Source organism: Ochlerotatus camptorhynchus, unplaced genomic scaffold (genome assembly GCF_037179485.1).
Source record: "Ochlerotatus camptorhynchus isolate MF236.1 unplaced genomic scaffold, CSIRO-AGI_Acam_v1.1 ptg000137l, whole genome shotgun sequence".
NCBI lineage: Eukaryota > Metazoa > Arthropoda > Insecta > Diptera > Culicidae > Ochlerotatus > Ochlerotatus camptorhynchus.
Genome location: NW_027040627.1, coordinates 2,549,565 through 2,571,646, shown reverse-complemented (window position 1 = coordinate 2,571,646; position 22,082 = coordinate 2,549,565). Strand labels below are relative to the sequence as shown.

At 39.9% G+C, this 22,082-nt stretch overlaps 1 protein-coding gene across 4 annotated transcripts; it reads right to left on the bottom strand.

The window, feature by feature from the left end:
* Nucleotides 1-6,879: 6,879 nt before the first annotated feature.
* Nucleotides 6,880-20,574, bottom strand: LOC135700485 (WD repeat-containing protein 44). Of its 4 annotated transcripts, none has more exons than XM_065221004.1 (9): nt 20,357-20,574; nt 19,468-19,654; nt 11,809-11,898; nt 11,212-11,359; nt 10,853-11,152; nt 8,422-10,473; nt 8,135-8,349; nt 7,937-8,068; nt 6,880-7,876 (listed from the first exon to the last, which is right to left on the bottom strand). In XM_065221004.1, the coding sequence occupies exons 1-9, from the start codon at nt 20,440-20,442 to the stop codon at nt 7,715-7,717; spliced, it is 3,372 nt and encodes a 1,123-aa protein (XP_065077076.1). In that variant the 5' UTR covers nt 20,443-20,574; the 3' UTR covers nt 6,880-7,714. The 4 variants fall into 4 exon arrangements, with proteins under 4 accessions (XP_065077076.1, XP_065077077.1, XP_065077078.1 ...); XM_065221005.1 differs by having other exon boundaries at nt 19,471-19,654; XM_065221006.1 differs by lacking the exon at nt 11,809-11,898.
* Nucleotides 20,575-22,082: the final 1,508 nt, after the last annotated feature.

Below are 22,082 nucleotides of genomic sequence, written 5' to 3'. Positions count from 1 at the left end.
GACGCTTCTCGATGCTACCTATAAGAGTGTTCATGTATGTCATCAAGTTAGAGACTGTCGAGCACTTTTTCATAAATCCATGCTGAAACTCTGAGATTATGGGTTGAACAGCTGGATACAACGTCTCATGCAGAAGACTTTCGAGAACTTTGGCCAAGCAGTTCAGGATCGAGATAGGTCGGTAATTTTCCACTTTGTGCATGTTACCAGACTTGAAGATTGGTGTAATTGAGGCGAGCTTCCAGGCATCCGGAAAAACGCCATCCTTAAGCGATCGATTGAAAATAGACATAATGGGAGTGGCCAACGATGCTACACAGTTCTTGACGAAAGACGGTGGAATACGGTCCGGGCCTGGACCTTTCAATGGATCGACTGAGCAAAGGGCTTTGAGAATAGCGTCTTGACTGAAGATGAGCTGCTGCAGGTGAATATCGTATCTTGGTAGCTGATCAATGTATTGCTGCGGTGGAGGAGTTTGATCGGGTTCGAAAGCACTTCGGAAAAATCGAGAGGAAAGGAATAGTTCCTTTTGGTTATTACGGCGCATTATGCTCTCGAAACCCGGCGATGGCGGTTTATTCTGTTGTGGGAGAGATTGTGAGTAAACCCATGATTTCCTGCTCATTAAGCAAAAACGATCCCTCCAGGGTCATCAATCATCTCAAAACTACAACACTAAACGACAAAATATGATTGAGTTTTTGCTTGGTATGTAATGAACAACGCGATAGTTCAGACAGTTTCTGCGGTTAATAATTATTTTAAATATACTAATGGTGCTACCAACTTACCATTTGTCTAGGATATAACACCTTTGCCCGGCCTATCCACTAGATCTTTATGGCCACTATCTGTCACTGTCTGCAAAAATATATAATAGCAATTACCTGTGTTGTGATACTTCCTTCAACGAAAACTAATTTTCTTGTATTGCCATTGTCATCTGGAAGGTGCCTCGTGTCTCAAGTCACTGGTCCACCGAACATTCGGAATGAGCGCTCCGTACATAATTGAATCAATGTAGAGATTAGTATGAGATGGTGTTATACACAAAGTGCGAAACGAGAATGAAAGAAATACGAAAGGGTAAAGTTTCAAGAAGTGATAGCTTCATCGGATTTCCCAACTAACCACACTCAAGCAAAGTAAGTATATGCAAAGCTATATTGGAACTATATTGTTATTTGGGTACTCATATGACCGTCAAAATGGTTCATCGGTTGCGAAGTGAATCATTTCTGAAAGTGAAGCGTTATATTTCTCAATGTTTTGATTTTGTATCCTAACGTTACCTTAATAGTACATATACTAAAACCACAAACGAAGTGACAGAGAGAGCGGCTCGAAAACTTTGGTGACTAACCTGCTATTTCAATTTTTCAGTGTACCACATGGCAACACCACTACTACTGGATTGTACCACATGGCAACACTACTACTGGATTGTACTAGCATTTTCACCAAATGTATTAGAATGTTTTGGTTCTATCTCTTTCACTCTACTCAAAACTGAAATGCATAAAAAAATGACAAAATGATACACTCTTTGCACACTGTCAAAGAATCATTGTACACAAAATCAACTTTGTTCAAATCAAAACAAAAAAACTAACCCATCTGGTGGATGATGGCACAAGCTTCCAAGAAAATTCTATTACAGTGAACCACATTATTTTAATGGATTTCTTCGCCAGTTAGTCGTCTGTCACTTCGTTTGTGCTAAAACACTACTGCCGCTAAAACACTACCGCCATCTGTCGTATACACTATGATGGGCAATACACTCAATAGATGGCTGTAGCATAGAGGTAACTCTAAGACCAGAAGGTCCCGAAGAAACGTGCTCAACTTTTTGGCTCCGCTCTGGTACTATCTTCGGTCCCAAGCTAATCGATGCACCCCTCGAAACATAGGAAAATCCACTAACCCCTCATTTTATCTGTCAAACTTTCATAGCGAATAAAAACAAACATAATATAGTACTGGAATTTACACTAGAATAAGATACACGTTAGTCGATTTGCTTGGGACCAATAGGCTAGTGAAGTAGTGAGCCAATTTAAAATAGTTAGTTTCATATTGATTGTTGGCTGTAGTGTGTAAAGGTCAAACGCAAGGGTATTGGTTATGCGCGCCACAGGTGGCGGAACTAACAACTAAGAAACAGTTTAATTGACCATTAAAATCGCCTGTGATTATATCTTCACTATCGCAACTTGGAGGAATCCACGAAAGTACTTGCATTTATCTCAGGCACTTTTAATTTAGCTTTTAATCTAACGGCAATCACTCTCTCGTACTCTCTGACCAAAGCGCAGGGGTTCAGAAGTAAACTTTATGAGTGAACGTAAAATAAAAATTATTGGCATTAGCAGAAAAAAATATGAAAACTTAAAAAATACAACAAATATTTGCTCAGCCTTTATGGCCAAGGAGCCCGGGGAAATTGCCGCCTTTGCTCTTCCTCGAATTCGGCCCTGCTTACGACTTCATTAAATTTTACTTCTACGCGTTCGGAACAGAACTTTTAATGCCCCCATTTTTACTCTCTTCATTTTTTGAAACAAGTTGCACTACATTTGGTCACAATCTGATATTACAGGATCAAAACTACGGAAAGGAAAAAAAATCATCTACATGACATAGTAAAACTCAATTAAATTATCTATATCTGTGTAGTCAACTTTTACAAACAATCGAAATAAAATAAATCAATAGCCACTAATCAAACAATAGATTACGCGCGATTGAGGTTATCCCATTCAGTAGCAGAAGGAAATCAAGAACAATGTTAATAAATGTATTAGGATATTTTTTAATTAAAACTAACTACATAGATAGATGTCTTATAATGCGGATTCATACACTATGAATTCAAACAACACTACCTTTGCATTCTTTAGGTCCAGACACTCCTATGTCTTGTAGACCAGCTTAAAATAGCTTTTCAGAATCCTGCATAAGTAGTCAGGGAACAGCAAAGCTTCCGCGATTCACGCCAATCTACCTTACCGAAATCTGAACTGCATCTTCGATAAACCATGCTCGCTCTACACACATTTCATCAGGATCCCCTGGAGGCATTCCTGGTTTCGACAACAATACGCAGAAAAATGGATTTTTGTTTCAGAGCCTAATGTATTTTGTTATTGATTCAAAACATTGTATCACTATTCCAACAAAACATATTTTTGAATCAACAAAATGGTTTTTAGAATTAACAAACGGATTATCGACTCTACAACCGGTTTGTTGATTCAAACATATTTTTGTTGAATTAATAGAATAATGTATTTGAATAACTACCAAAAACATATTAGGCCCTGAGTCAAAAGTATATCTATTTGAATTCAAACATCATTTCTCTGCGTGAATATTAATTTGTTTCTCTTACATATATTTGGGAAGTGACTATTATTATTATTTAGCTTTATTTAGGAGGCTTTCAGCCTTAGGCTGGTTCGCCTCCAACCGGGAAGTGACTAGATATTTCTGCAGCAGCACCCTGAACATGTCAGGGAACGCCTGGATCACTGTTTTTAAGGCTGTAACAAGTGTAAGTGTCGCATCGAAGGTTGGTTAGATTAATCACGTGTAGGTTTTGTATATTTTGATATTAAACTCCAAGAAAAGGTTTGCATATTTGTAAAAGGTAGAACGTCCCAGAATCACCACGAACGCAGCCAGTAGGAGACACTTCCCTATAAAATGTAAGACGGCCATAGGGGTGGCGTAATGGGGACTATTGCGAGGAGAAATCATGGCACGTACGACGGTTCAACGGCCACGGTTCGGGGTCATCGTTCACCAAGAGGCACAGTCATTAGCCTGGTGATCTATGCAGACGATAGTCGCAAGAAAGCTATACAGAAAAGTCAAGTAGAAATAGGCGAAAAGCAGAATTTTCTATTCATGTGATAGTAAAGTGGAGTTAAACAGAAAGGAAGCGTAGAGAAAGCTGCCACGTACCGTTGAACATCCAGGTAATTACAGTCACCAAAAAAATCCGGACCCAGACCCGACCGTCGTCTACTGAGAACCGATCGTGTGCCTACCCGAGCAAAGTCGGTCAACAAAATGAAAGCAAATCGATAATAAAGTTTGCATAATGAAAACTAATTTTGATTTCAATTGCCGAGACAGAAGTCTGATATCATAGTGTGCTTTCATTATGCAGTCAAGACTTTTTAAATAAAAAGAACTTAACTTTAAGTTCTGCTGTTAACGTCTTGTTTAAAATTTAATTTAAGTTCATCTGTTGTTGAACTAACGATTATTGTTTATTTATTTTGTATAACACATTTTAGGTCGTTTGTGTTTTGCCCGGGGTGAGATTTGAGCTTAAGTCTTTCAGCGTGAGAAGCATGGATGGATGGATGCTAACCATTTACACCAGGCCCGTATTCAGTTAAACAACATGAATGCAAAATCAGTAATCAAATTGATTTAATCAACGGCGCCGGTGGTGTAGTGGTAAGCGTGATTAACTCTCACCCCAGCAGACCTGGGTTCAATCCCAGTCGGCGCCGCCGGGATGTTCTGAGGCATAACATCTCTGATCACGCCTTCCTTCGGATGGGAAGTAAAGCCGTTGGTCCCCGGTTCATGAGTTGATGGGTCGATAGGTAGGGTCCAGGTGTGGGAGCTGCCTTCCTGGCACGTTGGTAGCATTGGTGCTCAGCACGGAAAACAAGATCGACGGAAAAAAACAAACCAAAGGAAAAAAAAAAAATAAATTGATTTAATCGATGGCAGGATTAGTTTTCCGTTTGATTCAACAGTGTAACATTTTGCTCTCATTTTTGCTGAGTTAACCTTTAAGTCAACCAAAATGAGATCAACTGGAGTATTTAAAATAAGTAACATCATAACAGCAAATATTGATTTCAATTTGATCTTCACTTTTGCTCGGGTAACTAACCGCCATATAGAATTCTCCATCGCGCCCACAGGATCTCGCGGTTTCACCGTAAAGCTTACGGTATACCGTTCATCGTTTGTAGAACCGACCACGCCAAACGCCGGTGTCTGAATCGACGATCGCTAACCTGTTCCCCGATAGTAAACCGTGTGCGTCACGAAACCAGGCAGGCCAACTGTTCCACGACCCCGTTGAAGCCTCGAGTCCGTCACCATATTCGAGGGGTGCACGGGACAGGTGAAAGGGTCCACTGAAAGCTGCAGCCGAAACACAAGCGAAGCGAGAAGCAGGGAGTCAAGTAGAACGGCAACCCCTGGCCAACGAGGAGAAGCAGGAGCAGCGGCAGGTGAAGAGACCCCGAAGACAGCGAAGATAAAAGTATCAGCGCAAGGTAGGAGTAGACCAGTAAGGAAGTGAGAGACGTCAAGTTCTAGACCGTCCGTAAAGTGTAAACCAAAAGCGAATAAAGTGGGAGTTTATCCGTAGTGATCGAAAGTGTTTTCTTGGTTCGTGGAATTGTTACGATCGTTAGCAGACCCTGAGGCTTGAAGACGGGGGTCTCATCAGTGTTGGGAGTAACACCGCACTGGCACGTTACAAGGCCTCATTGGGTATTCTTCACTTTCAATCATTTTGCCACTACATAATATGAGTTCCTCATTAGAACTTGTATTTCTTCAGCGTTGTCTACCTTTACCTCACCGTATGGTGTAGGCAGCCAGCACGCTTCGGAAAGGTTTCCTCAATTATAACTTTCAGCTTTCTAATTCGTCATTCTACTTCTAATTATTTACTTTTACTTGACAGCTAGTGTGGAACATAATTTAAAATTGTTAGCTTTTACAAGACATCTCGCCGAAATATAAGGTGCCATTTTTTGACAATGTATTTCAAATTAACTAGACCTATTCTACACGGCCAATGAGACTAACTCAGAGAGAGAGTCACTTCTACTCAGATGAAAGATAAATGTCTAAAAACTGGGAGTACTAACTATGGATATGCAAATCGGAACGACAAACGTGGCATTTTTTTTTAACTAGTTCGTTTATTTACTAGGCTCAGTCGTGTGTGACACTTTGCGGAGCCAAAATCAGTAATGTTTGATTTACATTTTAAATAGCAGTATTTCTAGTTTAGTATTGGGTACCAATTACTCGTGGCGGGCTCGAGGTAAATGGGTAACAATTTCAATTGGAAGGATCTAGGTAGGAAACTGGTTTCTGAAGCCTCCTTCAGATACTACTCTCGGACGGTTGACCAAATCCTGACTGGTCAGGGGCAAGTAGCACAGGAACAGGAAGATAATAAGACTGGGACACAATGGCGGGAAATTGTTTGGAAAGGAGGGGATAGTCACATCAAACTCTAACATCAGACAAACAAAGGAATTCGTAGATCGCTTGCATGTAGGGAAGATCACGTGTTCCCAATACATCTCTTACTTCACGGAAGGGTTGTCTACCTCGGGCCACTAGGGTATCCAATAGTCGTGCTCTGGAGGCGTCATTACCCGGGCAATACCATTGCATCGTCCAAACTGCGTGATCGATGTCATCATAACCGGTTCTGCACCTACATATATTGCTGTCAACGAGATTTATTCTATAGAGATGTGCGTCTAGCGAGTATTGGTTGGACATAAGTCTTGACATCACTCGAATGGATCCCCGACTTACATCCAGACCTTTGAACCACGCTCTCGAAGAAACATTTGGAATAATGGAATGTAACCACCGCCCAAGAGAATTATTTGTCCAATCGTTTTGCCAACTTAAAAGAGAACTCTGACGTACTAATGGGAAAAATTCATCATGTGAAATTCTTCTATCATAAATCTCGCCTTGTTGTGCGCCCACCTTTGCGAGAAACGTGGCATTTCAACCAGTTGAGTTACTAGACTAATATTAAGTAAGTGGATTTTCTCATATTTTCAAAAAAATAACAAAGTACAACAATATATCAAATTTTTAGATTCAATATATATATACACATTAATAAATTAGGTAAACGTTGTCTGATGATCTACACAGTTTGTAACAGTAAATTTGAATATTACACGGTTGCTCTTTTCTGATTCATGCATTCTATACGTCTTCACGTTATGACAGACACATCGGTTTCTTCGTTAGTGACATTGTTATCTTCCTTAATTATCCCAAAAATACAACTACCTATATCAAAACCATAAGCTTCACAATTAAACGAACCTATAATACACCTTGCTTGATACACAGGCTTTGGAAGTGGAAACTATATTATTGAGGACTTCAGGAGATACGGAAAGACAGAATTATAAATGTGCGCACTAAGTTTACGAGATTAACAACAGGGGAAGATCTACGCAAAAAGCTGTTTTCTCCGTTGCGTTACAACATTTCAACATTGAACAAGACACAAATCAGGTTGAGGAACAACACAAAACCCTTCAACGAAAAGTACGGACTCTTACAATAAGAAATTGTTTTTTTTTTTTTCGTAAAACGCGCTCTTCTTCACTGTAACTGCACTTCCCATTTTGATTCATTTTATTTACCCAAATTGTAATAGCGTGTGTTACGTCCAGCTAGCTAGTCCTAAGGTTATTTGGTGTTGTTGAGTGTACCTCGAACAAGTCGCTATTAATAATCAGCGAAACAATTTAGCAAAACCTATGTCATAATATCATCATCCGTGCATCTGTGCTTTCTTGACTTTAGTGTTCTCCGTTCTGTGATTTAGCGAATATTGTTTGATTTTACTCTACAAGTTAAGGATACTATCCCCCAGTAGTCATAGAATTAGCATCCATTAATCGAGAATAGCTGTGTAAGGTAAGCTGCTATGCTTCGGCTTGGTCTTATTGATAAACACCTTGATACAACCATTGAAATCCGCACTTACCAGAACGTATCCACCACAGCCCTTCTTCCGTTGTTCCACCAGTGGATCGGCCGGGTGAGTAATGGAGATCTGCATATGAAAAAAAAGTTCATTAAACAACAGATCGTCAATTGAATTTACAAAACTTACATTGTCCACACTGATTGCATCGTCCGGTTCCGGTTTGATGATAGCCTCTGGATGAGGGGCAAATATCGCACAAGTAACTGTAGCATTGTGGGCTTTGATTCCCTCCCAAAAGTCACTACGATCGCGTCGAACCTGTAATACAATGACCGTCAATGTCAATTTGTTTACTCTCTTATGTCCTAACAAAGCTATACTGACCGAACTTAGCTTAGCATAATCATGATGCGTTTTCCAGATATAGATCATCTGATTCTCCGAACCGGATATGATATACTTGCCGTCATGCGAGAAAGACGCCTTGATCTGCGAGGATACATTTAAATAACCCTTGTATTTGCAACTCAAGTTCAGATCCCTCAGGTCATACAAGCGAATTCGACTGTCGTTTGATGTTACAAGAATTTTGTCTTCACCTATAACAAAAAATCCAGTTAATTAACAAAAACAGCTTCGCGTGCGTAAGGCCTTTCTACACATTTACTTACCAGGCATCGGTTCTATTCCACTGATCTTTCTACCGATGGCATTCTTTCCCCTAGTCGAGCGAACATGTATCTGTGTGTGATATTTCAACTGATCAGTATTGTAGAACAAGCACCGCCCATCGTAGGATCCGACAACAGCAAATTTCCCATTTTGACAGAAATTCGCAGCCGTAATAAGTTTTGTCTGTCCATCCACTTCGTTCCACAAAGCTACCTTTTTGTCAGGAATATTCCACAATCTGAGCTTGCCATCCAAACTGCCACTAAGGAAGTAACGATCATCACGTGGGTGAAATGCTATAGCCGTCACGAAATCGATATGTTGAAAACAGCAAAGACATTCTTTACGGGAAATATGCCACAACCGTACGGTTTTATCCATCGAACTGGACAAGATGAAGTAATTTTTAGACCAAGAGACGTCCAACAAGTCGGACGTGTGACCGGAGTATGTGCAGAAGGATTTGGGCATGAAAGGACCGGGAGATTTTTCAGCTGCCATAGCCAAGGCGATAGCTTCCTCCGCTGAGTGGTGTGAGACTAGTGATTCCTGTGACGGTGTAGGAGAGGATTTCTGATCAGCAGCGTTGTATTTTGTGCGCATATCCTGGAAGAATGAATAGGCATCCTTTAGCACCCAGATTCTAAGAACACGATCTTGACCGGCAGTTGCAAGGAGGCGACCACATGAGCTGAATTTCATGCACCACACAGCACCCGTGTGCTCTCCGGAAAGGTCCTGTACATGTTGTAGTTTTGCAAATTCGTAAGGTCCTTTGTTGGTACTGGATGCCTTAATTTTGATATTTTGCTCAGGATTCATCACGTCTTCAATATCAGCAACGTCTTCTTTGTGCCTCGCATGGGATACCTCCGATGCGATTGATTTTGCTTTATCTACTGTCTTTTTGGCCGTTGACCGGAAGAATCGTTTTATTTTTGCCGTTTTCTTCTTCAGCCGGCCTCCTTCTTCTTCGATTTCTAGGTCCTCCTCGTATCCTGGGGGAGCTTCTGAACCAGGTGGAGGTCCAACAGATTCCTCATCCGATTCCGGAATATGGCTTGTTAGTCGCATTATATGCAACGAAAGAGGATTGATGCACTGTGGTAACTTCTCTTCAACTGCGGACAGTGGGAAATTTTCACCAGTGTCCAAATTTTTCACCGGAATTTGTTCCAGAATTTCCATATCTGTCAATTGCTTACCGGAGTCCGTTCTAGTTTTAACATAAATGTTCAATTGTTTGAACATGTCTTCATCGCCAGCAGATTTTCTCCGCTCCTTCAGATGTATATGTTTCGCAAGCGATGAGCTGTACCTTGTTCCACTTCCAAGACTATTCGTTCCTGTTCCCGATAAACTAGCTCTAGTGGATGCTGTTTTTCCCATTATTTCTTGTCGTATTCTTTCAACACGTTCAATTTCTTCTCGCGACGGGCCTTCTGCTTTGTTGAAGGCACCGTCCGTCGGCTTTACAACATATTGTCCCTTTGTCGCCTTATAAATATTCAATCCCTGCGATGGATCTATCGAGCTAACCCGAGCAGGAGCCGAATTGCTTTTCACACTATTCGATGGACTAGGCTTTGAGTTAACTGACATTGAACTGTTCCCTAATGAGTGCGATATTCGCCCCATAGATCCGGTCAACAGTTTGCGTGGTTCCCCGCTGGGTTCTCCAGTGGCACTTATCGCAGGACTACCATTAGCAACGGCCACCGTTGGTCCTTTAAAAGAACTTTCAATTTCCCTTGTAATTGATTCTAACGTCGCCGGACTAGGAAGAGCCTGGCACTCACCGACTGCTCCAGCTGAAGAAGATTCCGAACTACGGTCAGTGTGAACCGATGGCAGCTTAACCGTTAACTCCGTGGAAGAACTGTCTGCCGGTGGAAGCTTCAGACCTTCGTTCATATTGAATTGTTCCGAGGAACTGCTCGACAACTTTCGGGTTTTCTTTTTCCGTCGTGGCGGCGCCACTGGGCCGGAACATATCAAACTGTCTGTTGTTTTGGAGTGCGCAAGTTTAGTGCTAGCTATTACATCCGGTTCTGAAAATGCAACATTTTGTAAATCAATAGTTAACCATGTCGGAACAGGAAAAATTTAGAATAGAGTGCGTGAAATTTTAATATTTTTCTAGTTAATGATGTGCCGTATTTTGCTTGATAATATCACCAATATTGGTTGTGCTAAAAATTGGTGCCCAAACGCCGAATAATCGAGTTTTGAAATATCATATACTGTGCTGTGCCCAAATATAAAATATCCAGTTGTGATCAATGGGAATTCAAGCGGTTGAACATAAATCATGAAAAAACTAATGCTAGGTTCTGACCATTTTCAGGCAGATTGTCAAAATTATCAAGCAATCAATGGCATGCAAGTTTTACACTGATAACACTTATGCATTTTTCTATAAACACTTACCTTGCAGAGGAACATTCATATTAATTCGGTACTCATTATCGTTACCACTAGGAGATGCGTTTTCTTGTCGTTGGCGTCGTGCTTCTTCGTTAGAATCATATTTACCTGTGCTTACGTTCTCAGCACTTGATGTACCCGCACCGACACCACCACCACCACCACCACCACCACTACTCGATGGAATAGATGAACTACCGCTAAGTTGTGTGTCTCTTGATGACGATGAAGGAACCGCTATCAATGATTGCGGGGCGGACGATGTCGAGGCAAGATATATCGAATCTTTGCCTACACTCAGTCCTAAAAATAGAATGGCATGTTGGTCACGTGTGATATTCTAAATCTAAAAAAATCCTTACCACTGGCATCCACACTGGCACTTCCGGCAAGGATTCGTCCGACACGTCCTAACGAAGTCATGCTCTGTATGCTCAGTGCATCGCCTTCGATCACTCTGAATGGGTGGGTGGTGCGAGTCGATGTGTAGACACCTTCCACTGAACTGTTCTGTGAAATGCAGAGGAAAAGTCACATAAATCCCCCTACAACTATACAAAACAAAACTAGGTCTCTACTCCAAACTGGCCATGTGCACCCGGAAGGAAACACGCATAAATTAAAGCAGCGAACAAGGTAAAGTACCCAACAGCGTGATAAGTTCTGCAAACGTATGCGAGAGAGAGAACAAACGAAATTTCATGCTTGCTGCATTTTCACTTTACACTATTTGAAAACTGGTTACGGTTGACATTGTCACTGCCATTACCTACACACCTGGCACCGGCTTCGCATGTGTTTATTTGAGGGAAGTAATTCTATACTCTTCGCATTACACGTGAATGCTATTAATAGTGCACATAGTTCGGGTGCTCGGTCAAAGGTAAATTAGGCAGGTAAGGTGAAAGTTGTTTTGGAGCGGAGAACATCTTAATCGTTTTAGTTTTTCGGTACCATACCTGCGAATCAGGTGTTAGTGTATTGCCAGGATTCTCGTCTTCGTCATTTTGCATGCACTGACGCAGTTCGTGAAATCGCTGTCTACCGTACTACAAGTAAAAGAAGTAATTTATGCGATAAGAGAAGCAAACCAATTAATCTTTTCAACGTGTTATTGTATTAAAACTGTCAAACAGAGACACCATATGCAGTGCCATTTATATATTTCTGAGTCGCGTTGATGTCTAGAGTTTAGAGTTTAGAACTTATTCGTCAACATCCGCAGGCTCTATGTAGTCGATATAGCCCATGTAAGAATAAAAAAAAGCTCCAATGAATAGGTAAATACATACACTAAACAGATGAACACACACGGCTGACTGCGTCACATGGATTATGATCACTGGTGGTCAATGTTTAACGTCGGATAATTGTATGTATTTATATTCACGCGAATTTGAAAACAAAAAAATTATTTGCCCGAGTAATTTTTCTGCTTCAGTTGTTATCCGACGTCACCAATGATCTGAGGTACATAAATTCTCAACTCATCTCCGTCGATTATCACACTTCTACCTATGCAAGCTCTATCGCACTCGATTCCTCCAGCCAACAGATACTTAGTCTTTGACGTATTTACCTTGAATCCAACCTTTTCTGTTTCACGTTTCAGCCTGGTGTACTGCTCAGCAGCCGTCAGGAACGTTCTTCCGACAATGTCCACGTCATCAGCGAAGCAAATGAACTGGCTGGATATATTGAAGATCCTGCCCGCATGTTAAAGCCCGCACGTTTCAGGAAAGACCATCGCCTTGTCGAAGTCCTTTGCACGTTTAAACGAGTCCGATTACACACCCGATATCTTCACACAGCACTGTACGCCATCCATCATAGCCTAGCCATAGCCAGTTTCCCGGAAAACCCGTTATCGTCCATAATGTTCCATAGCTCTTCACAGTCAATAGTATCGTAGGCGGCTTTAAAAACGATACATATGTGGTGCGTAGAGACTTATTATTCGCGACACTTTTAGAGGATCTGTCGCACCGTAAAGATTTGGTCTGGTCGTTGTCGATCACCCGTCCACAAAACCGGTTTGATAACTTCCCATAAATCAGCTTGCTAGTGTGGATAGGTGGCGGTAAAATTATCTGGGAAAGCTCTTTGTAGGCTGCGTTGAGAATAATGATCCCCCGGTAATTCTCACATTCTAATCACAGACAAACAGACATAACACTCAAAATCACATTCATCGCAAATAATTTTTTAGTTGGGAATGTGCCTGCATTTGTCATGGTGGCGCCACTGAAGCATTGCGCAAGCCACAAAATTTTGAACTTATCAGTGATGCCAGTTCTTTTTCACGTCTAGTTAGTAGATGTCAGCTCTTGAAAATGATAAGTGGTCAAGGCATCCCACTGGAGACACATACCACATCTGACGAATACAGAAAAAAAAAATGTTGAATATTACATCAAAAGTGCTGCACATTAGTCATTCCGTTCCTAATATTACGCTGTACGATTAACACAGAATTCGAGAACAAATCATGATGATGACTGTAATATTCTATCAACTTTCACCAATTTTACCAGTTAGAGGCTGTTCATAAACTACGTAGACAGCTTGGGGGGGGGGCAATCATCCACGGCCTATACAAATTTAAATTTTTTATATGGACAATTGTCTATGCAGGAGGAGGGGGGGGGGTGAAGAATAAAAAAACTGTCTACGTAGTTAATGAACAGCCCCTTATTGATGTTCAATACTTCACAATGAATTTCATTGATTGATACATATTATATTTTTTGCTGTACACACATTAAAGTGATGAGCAGTGGTAGAAAGGGCACTAATTAGTGATGCATTACCTCGTTTAAAAACTTGATTCCAGCAAAAGAAAAAGCACACTAAACAAACAAAACAAATCCCTAAAAAAGTCTTAGCTTCTGTGAATTTTTCCTATGGATCCTTATTTCTGCAGAATTCAATCAATTCTATAGATCTACGGAAAATTTAGTAAAACCGACATCACTGACTTCCATCTGTTTTGTTTTTATTCAACACAGCTGACGCGTTGACAGAACGACGGAAAAGCAACTGGTGAAAAAATGGTATGAACGAGGGATGCTCTAGTTCACATCAATGCTTGGGAATGTTGATGATAGATGGTGCTAGTGCGCATGCAAAATACGCTTGACGATATTTTCTGAAGAATTTTCTTCTAAGAGGTATGTCTGTTTGTCTGTGTTCTAATGGTCACCCTTTTTGTATATTGGGCGTATTACCATAGAGGTCCCGAAGAAACGTGCTCAACTTTTGACGTAGGACTACCGACAAACCGACATGAATGACCATAGCAAAAACAATAAAATTTCTGAGCAAAGCACACTGACATCTGGCTCCGTGTTCGCGGGAAATATTCAGCTAAGCCATGAAGCCGCGTGCACACCAAATTTATGTTTTTAATATCAGTAAAACGGAGTTCTGGATCATGATCAGTGAACCAATGCTTTACTGAAAACAGCAAACGATATTTTTACCGAAAAATTCAGCTAACATAAACTGTCATACAAAAGAGCTGTCAGCATCACAGTCGCAAGTATTTTTGAATTCGTACAACACCTTCCACACCGCAAGAGGAGGAAGAGCTTAAAAAAACTATAAATAAATAAAATTATGTAGGTAAAGGCACTGGCTCCAATACTGGATATATTCAATATATTATACATGAAAAAAGAGCCCGCCGAGTTTGTATTTATTATTTGTATATTTGTATCAACGATCACAGAAGCTGGACGCTCCTAGTGAAAACGAATTTGATTTACCGAGTTTAATAGTTTTATCAGCAAAAGAGCAAAATGCTTCCAAATATCAGATTTTTTTTTTAAATTCAGTTAAGAGATATTGCTGAAATTATTGCTGATTTTCAGTAAAATGTTGTCATTTTGATAGAAGTTGGAATTGCTGGAAAATTCAGCAGTATTATTTTGCTGGAACGTTTGTGGATCTTTCATCAAATCTAAAATCAGCATAATTAAGCTGATTTTCAGCGATTTAAATTTGGTGTGTGGACATGCAAACCACCAACCGGCCGAACCACCGTAAAAATTTGAATTAATTTAATCCTACCCATCGCATGGAAACAAATCAAGAATCTTTAACTACCAGTAAATAAACATTTATTTATTTTTTTTTTACTGACATTTACTGACATATTCATCAAAATGCTGAAATAGATTTAATGAAAAACTCAGAAAAAATTAAAGGTAAACAAATAAATTACTGATATAGACAGCAATTTCTTTACTGACTTAAACCGAAGACAACAAATCAAGAAGACTGGCAACTCTTCCATTTTCTCATATGAACGCGATGAGACAGGTACAACGCGTCATCTGCCGCTCAAAGGTAAATGCTTCGAACGAATTTGATAGCAAAGATTACATCTTCAGAAGAAAGGTTGGTGTATTTGCTCATTTTTCTATGCGTTGCTTCCACCTTCACTCAAGCGCAGCGCTATTGTATCTGTCGCTTGGATTTTGGCAAAGTTGCCAGTCTTCTTGATATAATGTCTTCGGTATTACCAAGCCCGCTATCCGTTGTCTGGCTAGCCATGGCGGTGTCAAACGTATCGCCGGTCTGATCTACGAGGGAACCCGAGGTATGCTGAAGGTGTTCCTGGAAAATGTGATCCATGATGCTGTCACCTACACTGAACACGCCAAGCGTAAGACCAACAATCAATACGAAACTAACGATTTTAAATTGGCTCACTACTTGACTAGCCTATTGGTCCCAAGCAAACGATTAACGTATCCCATTCTAGTCGAAATTCTAGTACTACGCAATGTTTGTTTTGATTCGCTATGAAAGTTTGACAGATAAAATGAGGGGTTATTGGGTTTTCCTGGTGCATCAATTAAAGACAAATTTTATTTTAATAAAACACTTTGAAAATAAATCTGTTACCAAAATAATTGGCTTCATAGATTTCAAGAAAAAATAAATCGAAATTTACCACAATTTCACTTAAACATAACTGTAAAACCTTGTGAAACTTACTTGGAAATTCACGTAACTTTTAAGTGTTGCCAATTTGAATATTATCTGTAGATCCGGTAAAATTTACGTGAAAATCTTTTGATTTTTATATGCATCATTTGAACAGGATTTCATTCCCAAAACACGTAATATTCACATGAAAAATAGGATGGAAAATATCTACGTACCTTTTCAGGTGAATATTACGTGAATTTTATATGCAGTGTACTAGCACAGACAAACAGACGTAACTCTTTGAAAAACTTGTTCTTGAAAACATAGTATCTCAAAACATATAACCTCAGTAACGACATCTATCTGGCTTCTCGCGGAAAACAAGCTTGCTCGCTAACTCGTAAACAATATTGCATAAAATTTCTATAGAATATATAGAAACGTCAAAGTGATCCGATGCCAGCGCTGCGGCGAGTAGTTCGCGGAACTGATAATATTCAAATCAACCGTTAAATGCATGAACGAAGATACACAATGAAGAGTTACGTCTGTTTGTCTGTGGTACTAGTATTAGAGTTACCTCTATGGTGCAAATGATTTTGATCGATTCTCTTCATCGACTTTCTGTTTCGTTAATAACTCGTTAATTGCCCTTTGCTTTCAGGATAACTCTTGTGCAAAATGACGCTACTGTAGGGGAACTAGGGGCAAGAAGGTCACCCGGGGTAAAAGTGCCACCCTCAATATATTTTGAAAAATGAAAACATTTCAATCCTATCTCTATCGAAGTCGTAAAAAAATGCAAACAATTGTTTTGTATTGATGTATTGAAAAGCTAGTTTTTTATAAGAATAAGGCATTATAAAATAATGTTTTATGAAATTCAATTTTTTTGTTTCACAATTTCAGCATTGAGAAGTCACTATTGATGGTTGATTAAAATATTAATTACAATAAATTATTAAATATTTTCTTTAATTCATCAAAAAATATATTCCTAAAAATTAACTTTATACGGGGCAAGAGTACCACCAACAATCAATACGAAACTAACGATTTTAAATTGGCTCACTACTTGACTAGCCTATTGGTCCCAAGCAAACGATTAATGTGCCCCATTCTAGTCGAAATTCTAGTACTACGCAATGTTTGTTTTGATTCGCTATGAAAGTTTGACAGATAAAACGAGGGGTTATTGGATTTTCCTATATCTCGAGGGGTGAATCGATTAGCTTGGGACCGAAGATAGTACCAGAGCTGAGCCAAAAAGTTGAGCACGTTTCTTTGGGACCTTCTGGTCTTAGAGTTACTTCTATGGTACCACCAACCGGTGGAAACTAACGATTTTAAATTGGCTCACTACTTGACTAGCCTATTGGTCCCAAGCAAACGATTAACGTACCCCATTCTACCTCCATAGGGCTGTCCCTTGTAATTTTTGGCTCAGCTCTGGTACTATCTTCGGTCCCTAGCAAATCGTTGCACTCCTCGAAACATAAGAAAATTCACGAACCCCTCATTTTATCTGTCAAACTTTCATAGCGAATCAAAACAAACATAGTGTAGTACTAGAATTTTGACTAGAATAGGGTACGCTTATAGATGAACCAATAGGCAATTTAAAATCGTTAGTTTCCACCGGTTGGTATTACTCCCTCTTTCCACTCCTCTGGTAGCTGTTATGTATCCCAGATCCAGACTCATAGTTGATGCAGATTTATCCGGATCCATTTTAATATGTTCCGCTCCGATACCATCCTTACCAGCTAAATTGTTGTTCTTAAGGGGAAGTTTACCGCTCCGAAAAACATAATTACGTTTCGATTTTTCTAAATATTTTGGAAAAAGATATCAAAAATCTAAAACAATCTTATTTTTTTCTAATTTTCTAAGGAAAATTCACGTGATAAAACTGTTTTTGTTAGTAATCAAGGCATAAAGATTGACTCAAAAAACCACAAAACATCGACTTTTCGGTTTTGCTGAGAGTCCATTTTTTGTGACGAGATAGAAAAAATATGTTTAGATGTAATTTTTGTCAAGAATCTTAGGAAGAAACTGATTTTCTTGGATTTTTGATCATTTTTCCCAATATTTTTAGAAAAATAAAAACGTGCCAAAACTAAATTTTTATTTTCGGGCCAGTAAACTTCCCCTTAAGCTGTTTGATAGCATCCTTAACATCACTTATCGTGAGAGTTGGCATGTCTCCTTCGTCCACCGTACCGAAACCATTCCATAGTGCTGCTTCCACCTTTCAATCACCTCGCGTTCATCTGTCAATATACCTCCATACTTAACCCGACACATTTCGGCTTGCGGGACAAAGCCTTTGCGGGATGTGTTGAGTTTTGTTTTTGGTAACTTACGCGTTTCTTGAGAACGATACAGCTGCTCCATTTCTCTGCACTCCAACTTTTCCAGGTAGTGCTTAATTCTTATCCCGGAAAAGATAAGTTTGCTAGCTTCGCTTCTGTTTGTATCACTCCACATTTTGACGGATCCCTTGCTGGCCCACGTTGAGTTCTTCTCATCTAAAATCGTCCGACACTCCTCGTCGAACCAATCGTTCCGTCGATTTATCTCCACTAACCCAACGGCACCTTCTGCTGCGTTGTTGATGGCTGCTTTGATACTACTCCAACAGTCCTAAAGGGGGACCTTCAATCAGCTCTCTCTCATCTGGCAATGCTGCATCGAAGCTTTGCATGTAATCAGTTGCGACTTCGGGTAGCTTGAGTCGTTCTAGATTGTACCGTCGGTATCGAATGTTGTTTACAACGGAAAGTCTTTGGTGCACTTTTATCATCACAAGGTAGTGGACCGAATCGATGTTTGCGCCGCGATAGGTCCTGACGTTGATTATATCCGAAAAGTAACTTCAATCAATCAAAACGTGCTCGGTTTGTGAGTCGGTCTGTTGAGGTAGTCTCCAGATGTACCATATGTGAGACTGTGGTGGAAGTAGGTTTTACGTAAGGCCATATTCTTGGAGGCGGCGAAATTGATGAGTCTGAGGTCGTTTTTGTTCGTAAGCTGGTGTGTGTGAAACTTTCCTATAATCGATCTAAATTCCTCCTCCTGGCCAACCTGAGCATTGAGATCTCCGATAAAAATTTTGACGTCATGGCTTGGGCAGTAGTCGTATTTTCGCTCCAGCTGCGCGTAGAAAGCGTCCTTACCGTCATCGTCACTTTCTAGGTGAGGGCTGTACTGCCCATAATCGCATATCAATCCCATCGTTGCCTAATTTCCTATCCATATGGAACTGTTATTCGATTATGGGTAGTGTACACGTTTATAATGCTAACATTGAAGAAACGGCCTTTGATCTTCAACTTGAACATTCTGTTGTGGATTGACCAACATCCAATCACGCGTTTTTGCATTTCGCCATCACGATAAAAGCTGTACCCACCTCGTGTGTATTGCCGCTGCTCTGGTAGATGATATAACCATCCCTATACATATGAACCGTCGATCCCTTCCCGATGAACAAAATGTGTTCATCAACACGACTCAGAAAGTATAAGGTAGACATTACTCAGTTAAGAATAGAAAAGGACCAACAATACGTTTTAGATTCGAGGTAAAAAACCATGCTATTGTAAAATTTAAATCAGCAGCATAACTCAAAAACACTACTTACTCTAAATTCCACTATTTATCACCAAACTTACCACTTTAGTAGGTTCAACAAACTTGTATTCTTCGCGACTGTGGTGTTGAGGAATAACCTGCTGCGACTGTTGACCAGCTGGCGATCTTTGGTTTAATAGTTGACCTGGACTAATCTTTTCAGCTTCCTTTACCACCGGGTCCGGATACTGAAACTCCGCCTCAGTATGTATTTTCGGTGGTCGTTTCCTAAAACAGTGTGAAATACATCATTCACGTTGTAATGAAAGTAGAAACACGCAACATTCGTTATCTTCTTTCGTTTTACTCATAAATTGCGCACGTTGAACGTTGAATTTCAATGACCTTTCCTACTGAACCATGAATCAAAAATGGGATATCGCTTTTCAGTATTATCAACGATTGCGCCATACAAGATTGTGATAGTACAAACTGCCAACTTGTTAATTTGAAATCAATGCACTGATTATTGATGTCACTAGAAATGTTCTTTTTGGTTATTATACGTCTCAACTAGAACTTTACACTTGCGCCAAATTTTTTTTTTCTTCAGAATCATCAGTTTTGCGTGTGGAAAGCCAAGAAAACCCACAGCAAAAAACCTTCACCGTACGGAATTCGAACCCACCGCCCCCAGTGTCGAATTGCTTTGTAGTTGCCTCTTTTCTAACTAAGCTAACCGAGCCACGAAAAAAACAAAACAATAATAAAAAAAAGTATTTTACCTAGAGCACCATTAGGCCTAGATATTTTATTTTTGAGTTATTTTTAGCCAAACGAAAACCTGGCAGTTACAGAACTATTTATCAAGTATAGAAAAAAAAAACTAAAATATTTATAAATCCATGAAATATTTGCACAAATTTAAGACTCTTGTTTATGGATATTTTTCTCTTGTTTTTGATGCCACCTAAGTATTCGATTACTCACTTGCCACTGCCACTGGGAGTGTTGGACGTCGTGTGATCTTCCTCGGCATCGAAGAATTCATCGGAACTCTCGCTAGCACTTGCCATCCTTGTACGGCTTTACGTTCTTCGGCTTTTCCACTGTTGAATGACCACAAATTTACATGATTTTAATAGTAAAATAATCGAGAACTTTGAAAATCTTTTACTGCACTATCCTCCAGACGAGTGATAAAGACGTGAAAAATTTTGGATCCATTTGTCATCCGTCATTCATGAGCCTTCTGACAGCTAACAACTGACAGCATTAGAAGACAAACAAGTAGTGTTTACAGGGTTGGATATAATTATGTAAAATTCTAGACTAACATTTGAAAGCGGCGGAATTCCAAAATCATCATATCAGGCATAACATTTGATAACGGCACAAAAGCATTTGTAAACAAACATTCTAAGGCCCTTTACACGCGAACCAAAGTACGCCCACTCAAACCAATACCACTTTCGGAAAGGTGATAGTTGCCCCTATCATATGATGTTGTTGGCTTGCGTGAGCGTACTTTGATTCGCGTGTAAAGGGCCTTAGAAAGTTTGTTTACAAATGCTTTTGTGCCGTTATCAAATGTTATGCCTGATATATTAACTGAAATTGCGTTTACTACAACAATAATTTTGTTTTTGTTTATACTAGAAGAATGGTTCACCGTACTACCACCGGTTGGAATCTAACGATTTTAAATTGGCTCACTACATAACTAGCCTATTGGTCCCAAGCAAACGATTAACGTACCCTATTCTAGTCGAAATTCTAGTACTACGCAACGTTTGTTTTGATTCGCTATGAAAGTTTGACAGATAAAATGAGGGGTTATTGGTTTTTCCTATGTTTCGAGGGGTGAATCGATTAGCTTGGGACCGAAGAGAGTACCAGAGCTGAGCCAAAAAGTTGAGCACGTTATTTCGGGACCTTCTAGTCTTAGAGTTACCTCTATGATCATATCCTGTCTTGAATGAACTATATCCAACTCTTCAAGGTGGTTTGTTTACAGAGACGTTAATAGATGGAAGCAGATGCATCATAGAGTTGAAAATTGGAAGTACGCCATGTAAAAGGAAACGTTTTCGATGATTTGAAATGATATTTTCTTCTACTTTTTCACTCGCTTTTTCGTATAACTGTTTTCGTGTCTATCGAGTAGCTTGTGAACAGTTCTCTCTATATGTGGCAAAATATGGTTTGTGTACATTTCAGTGCTAACATTTGAAAACGGCGCAAAAGCCATTTGTAAACAAATGGTTTGTGGGCCCTTTACTCGCTACCCGAAGAACGCCCACGCAAACCAACAGCATCGTCAGGAAGGGGAAAATTTCCCCTACCCGATGTTGCTGTTGTGTCGCGTGGGTGTACTTCAAGTAGTGAGTAAAGGGCCCACAAACCATTTGTTTACAAATGGCTTTTGTGCCGTTTTCAAATGTTAGCACTGATTTTGGCTCTTCCGCCCATTTCAAATGTTTGTCTAGAATTAAGAGAAAAGTATCACGCATCAGGAGTCCTCCGAATAACGCGTGTGTGATGCCATCTACGCACTACAATTCAAGCTGAATCTTGTTGTGTTTGTTGTATTAAATGCTAGATAAAAGCTTCTTTTATCGATCTGTGTGCTGACAATACCTGGGAATGTCTTTACATGGCCGTGGTGATGCAAAGAGAAAGTCGACGAAGAGAATCTGTCAATATTACTTAGGAC

Bases quoted from the DNA above. Each gene is read 5' to 3' on its own strand.
- LOC135700485 (XM_065221004.1), bottom strand. From the start codon at position 20,442: ATGGCAAGTGCTAGCGAGAGTTCCGATGAATTCTTCGATGCCGAGGAA. The intron at 11,899-19,467 runs GTAAGTTTGGTG...TTTTACTTGTAG, and splicing joins TTGTTGAACCTACTAAAGTG to TACGGTAGACAGCGATTTCA. The intron at 7,877-7,936 runs GTAAGTTTTGTA...TTTCATATGCAG, and splicing joins ATGCAATCAGTGTGGACAAT to ATCTCCATTACTCACCCGGC.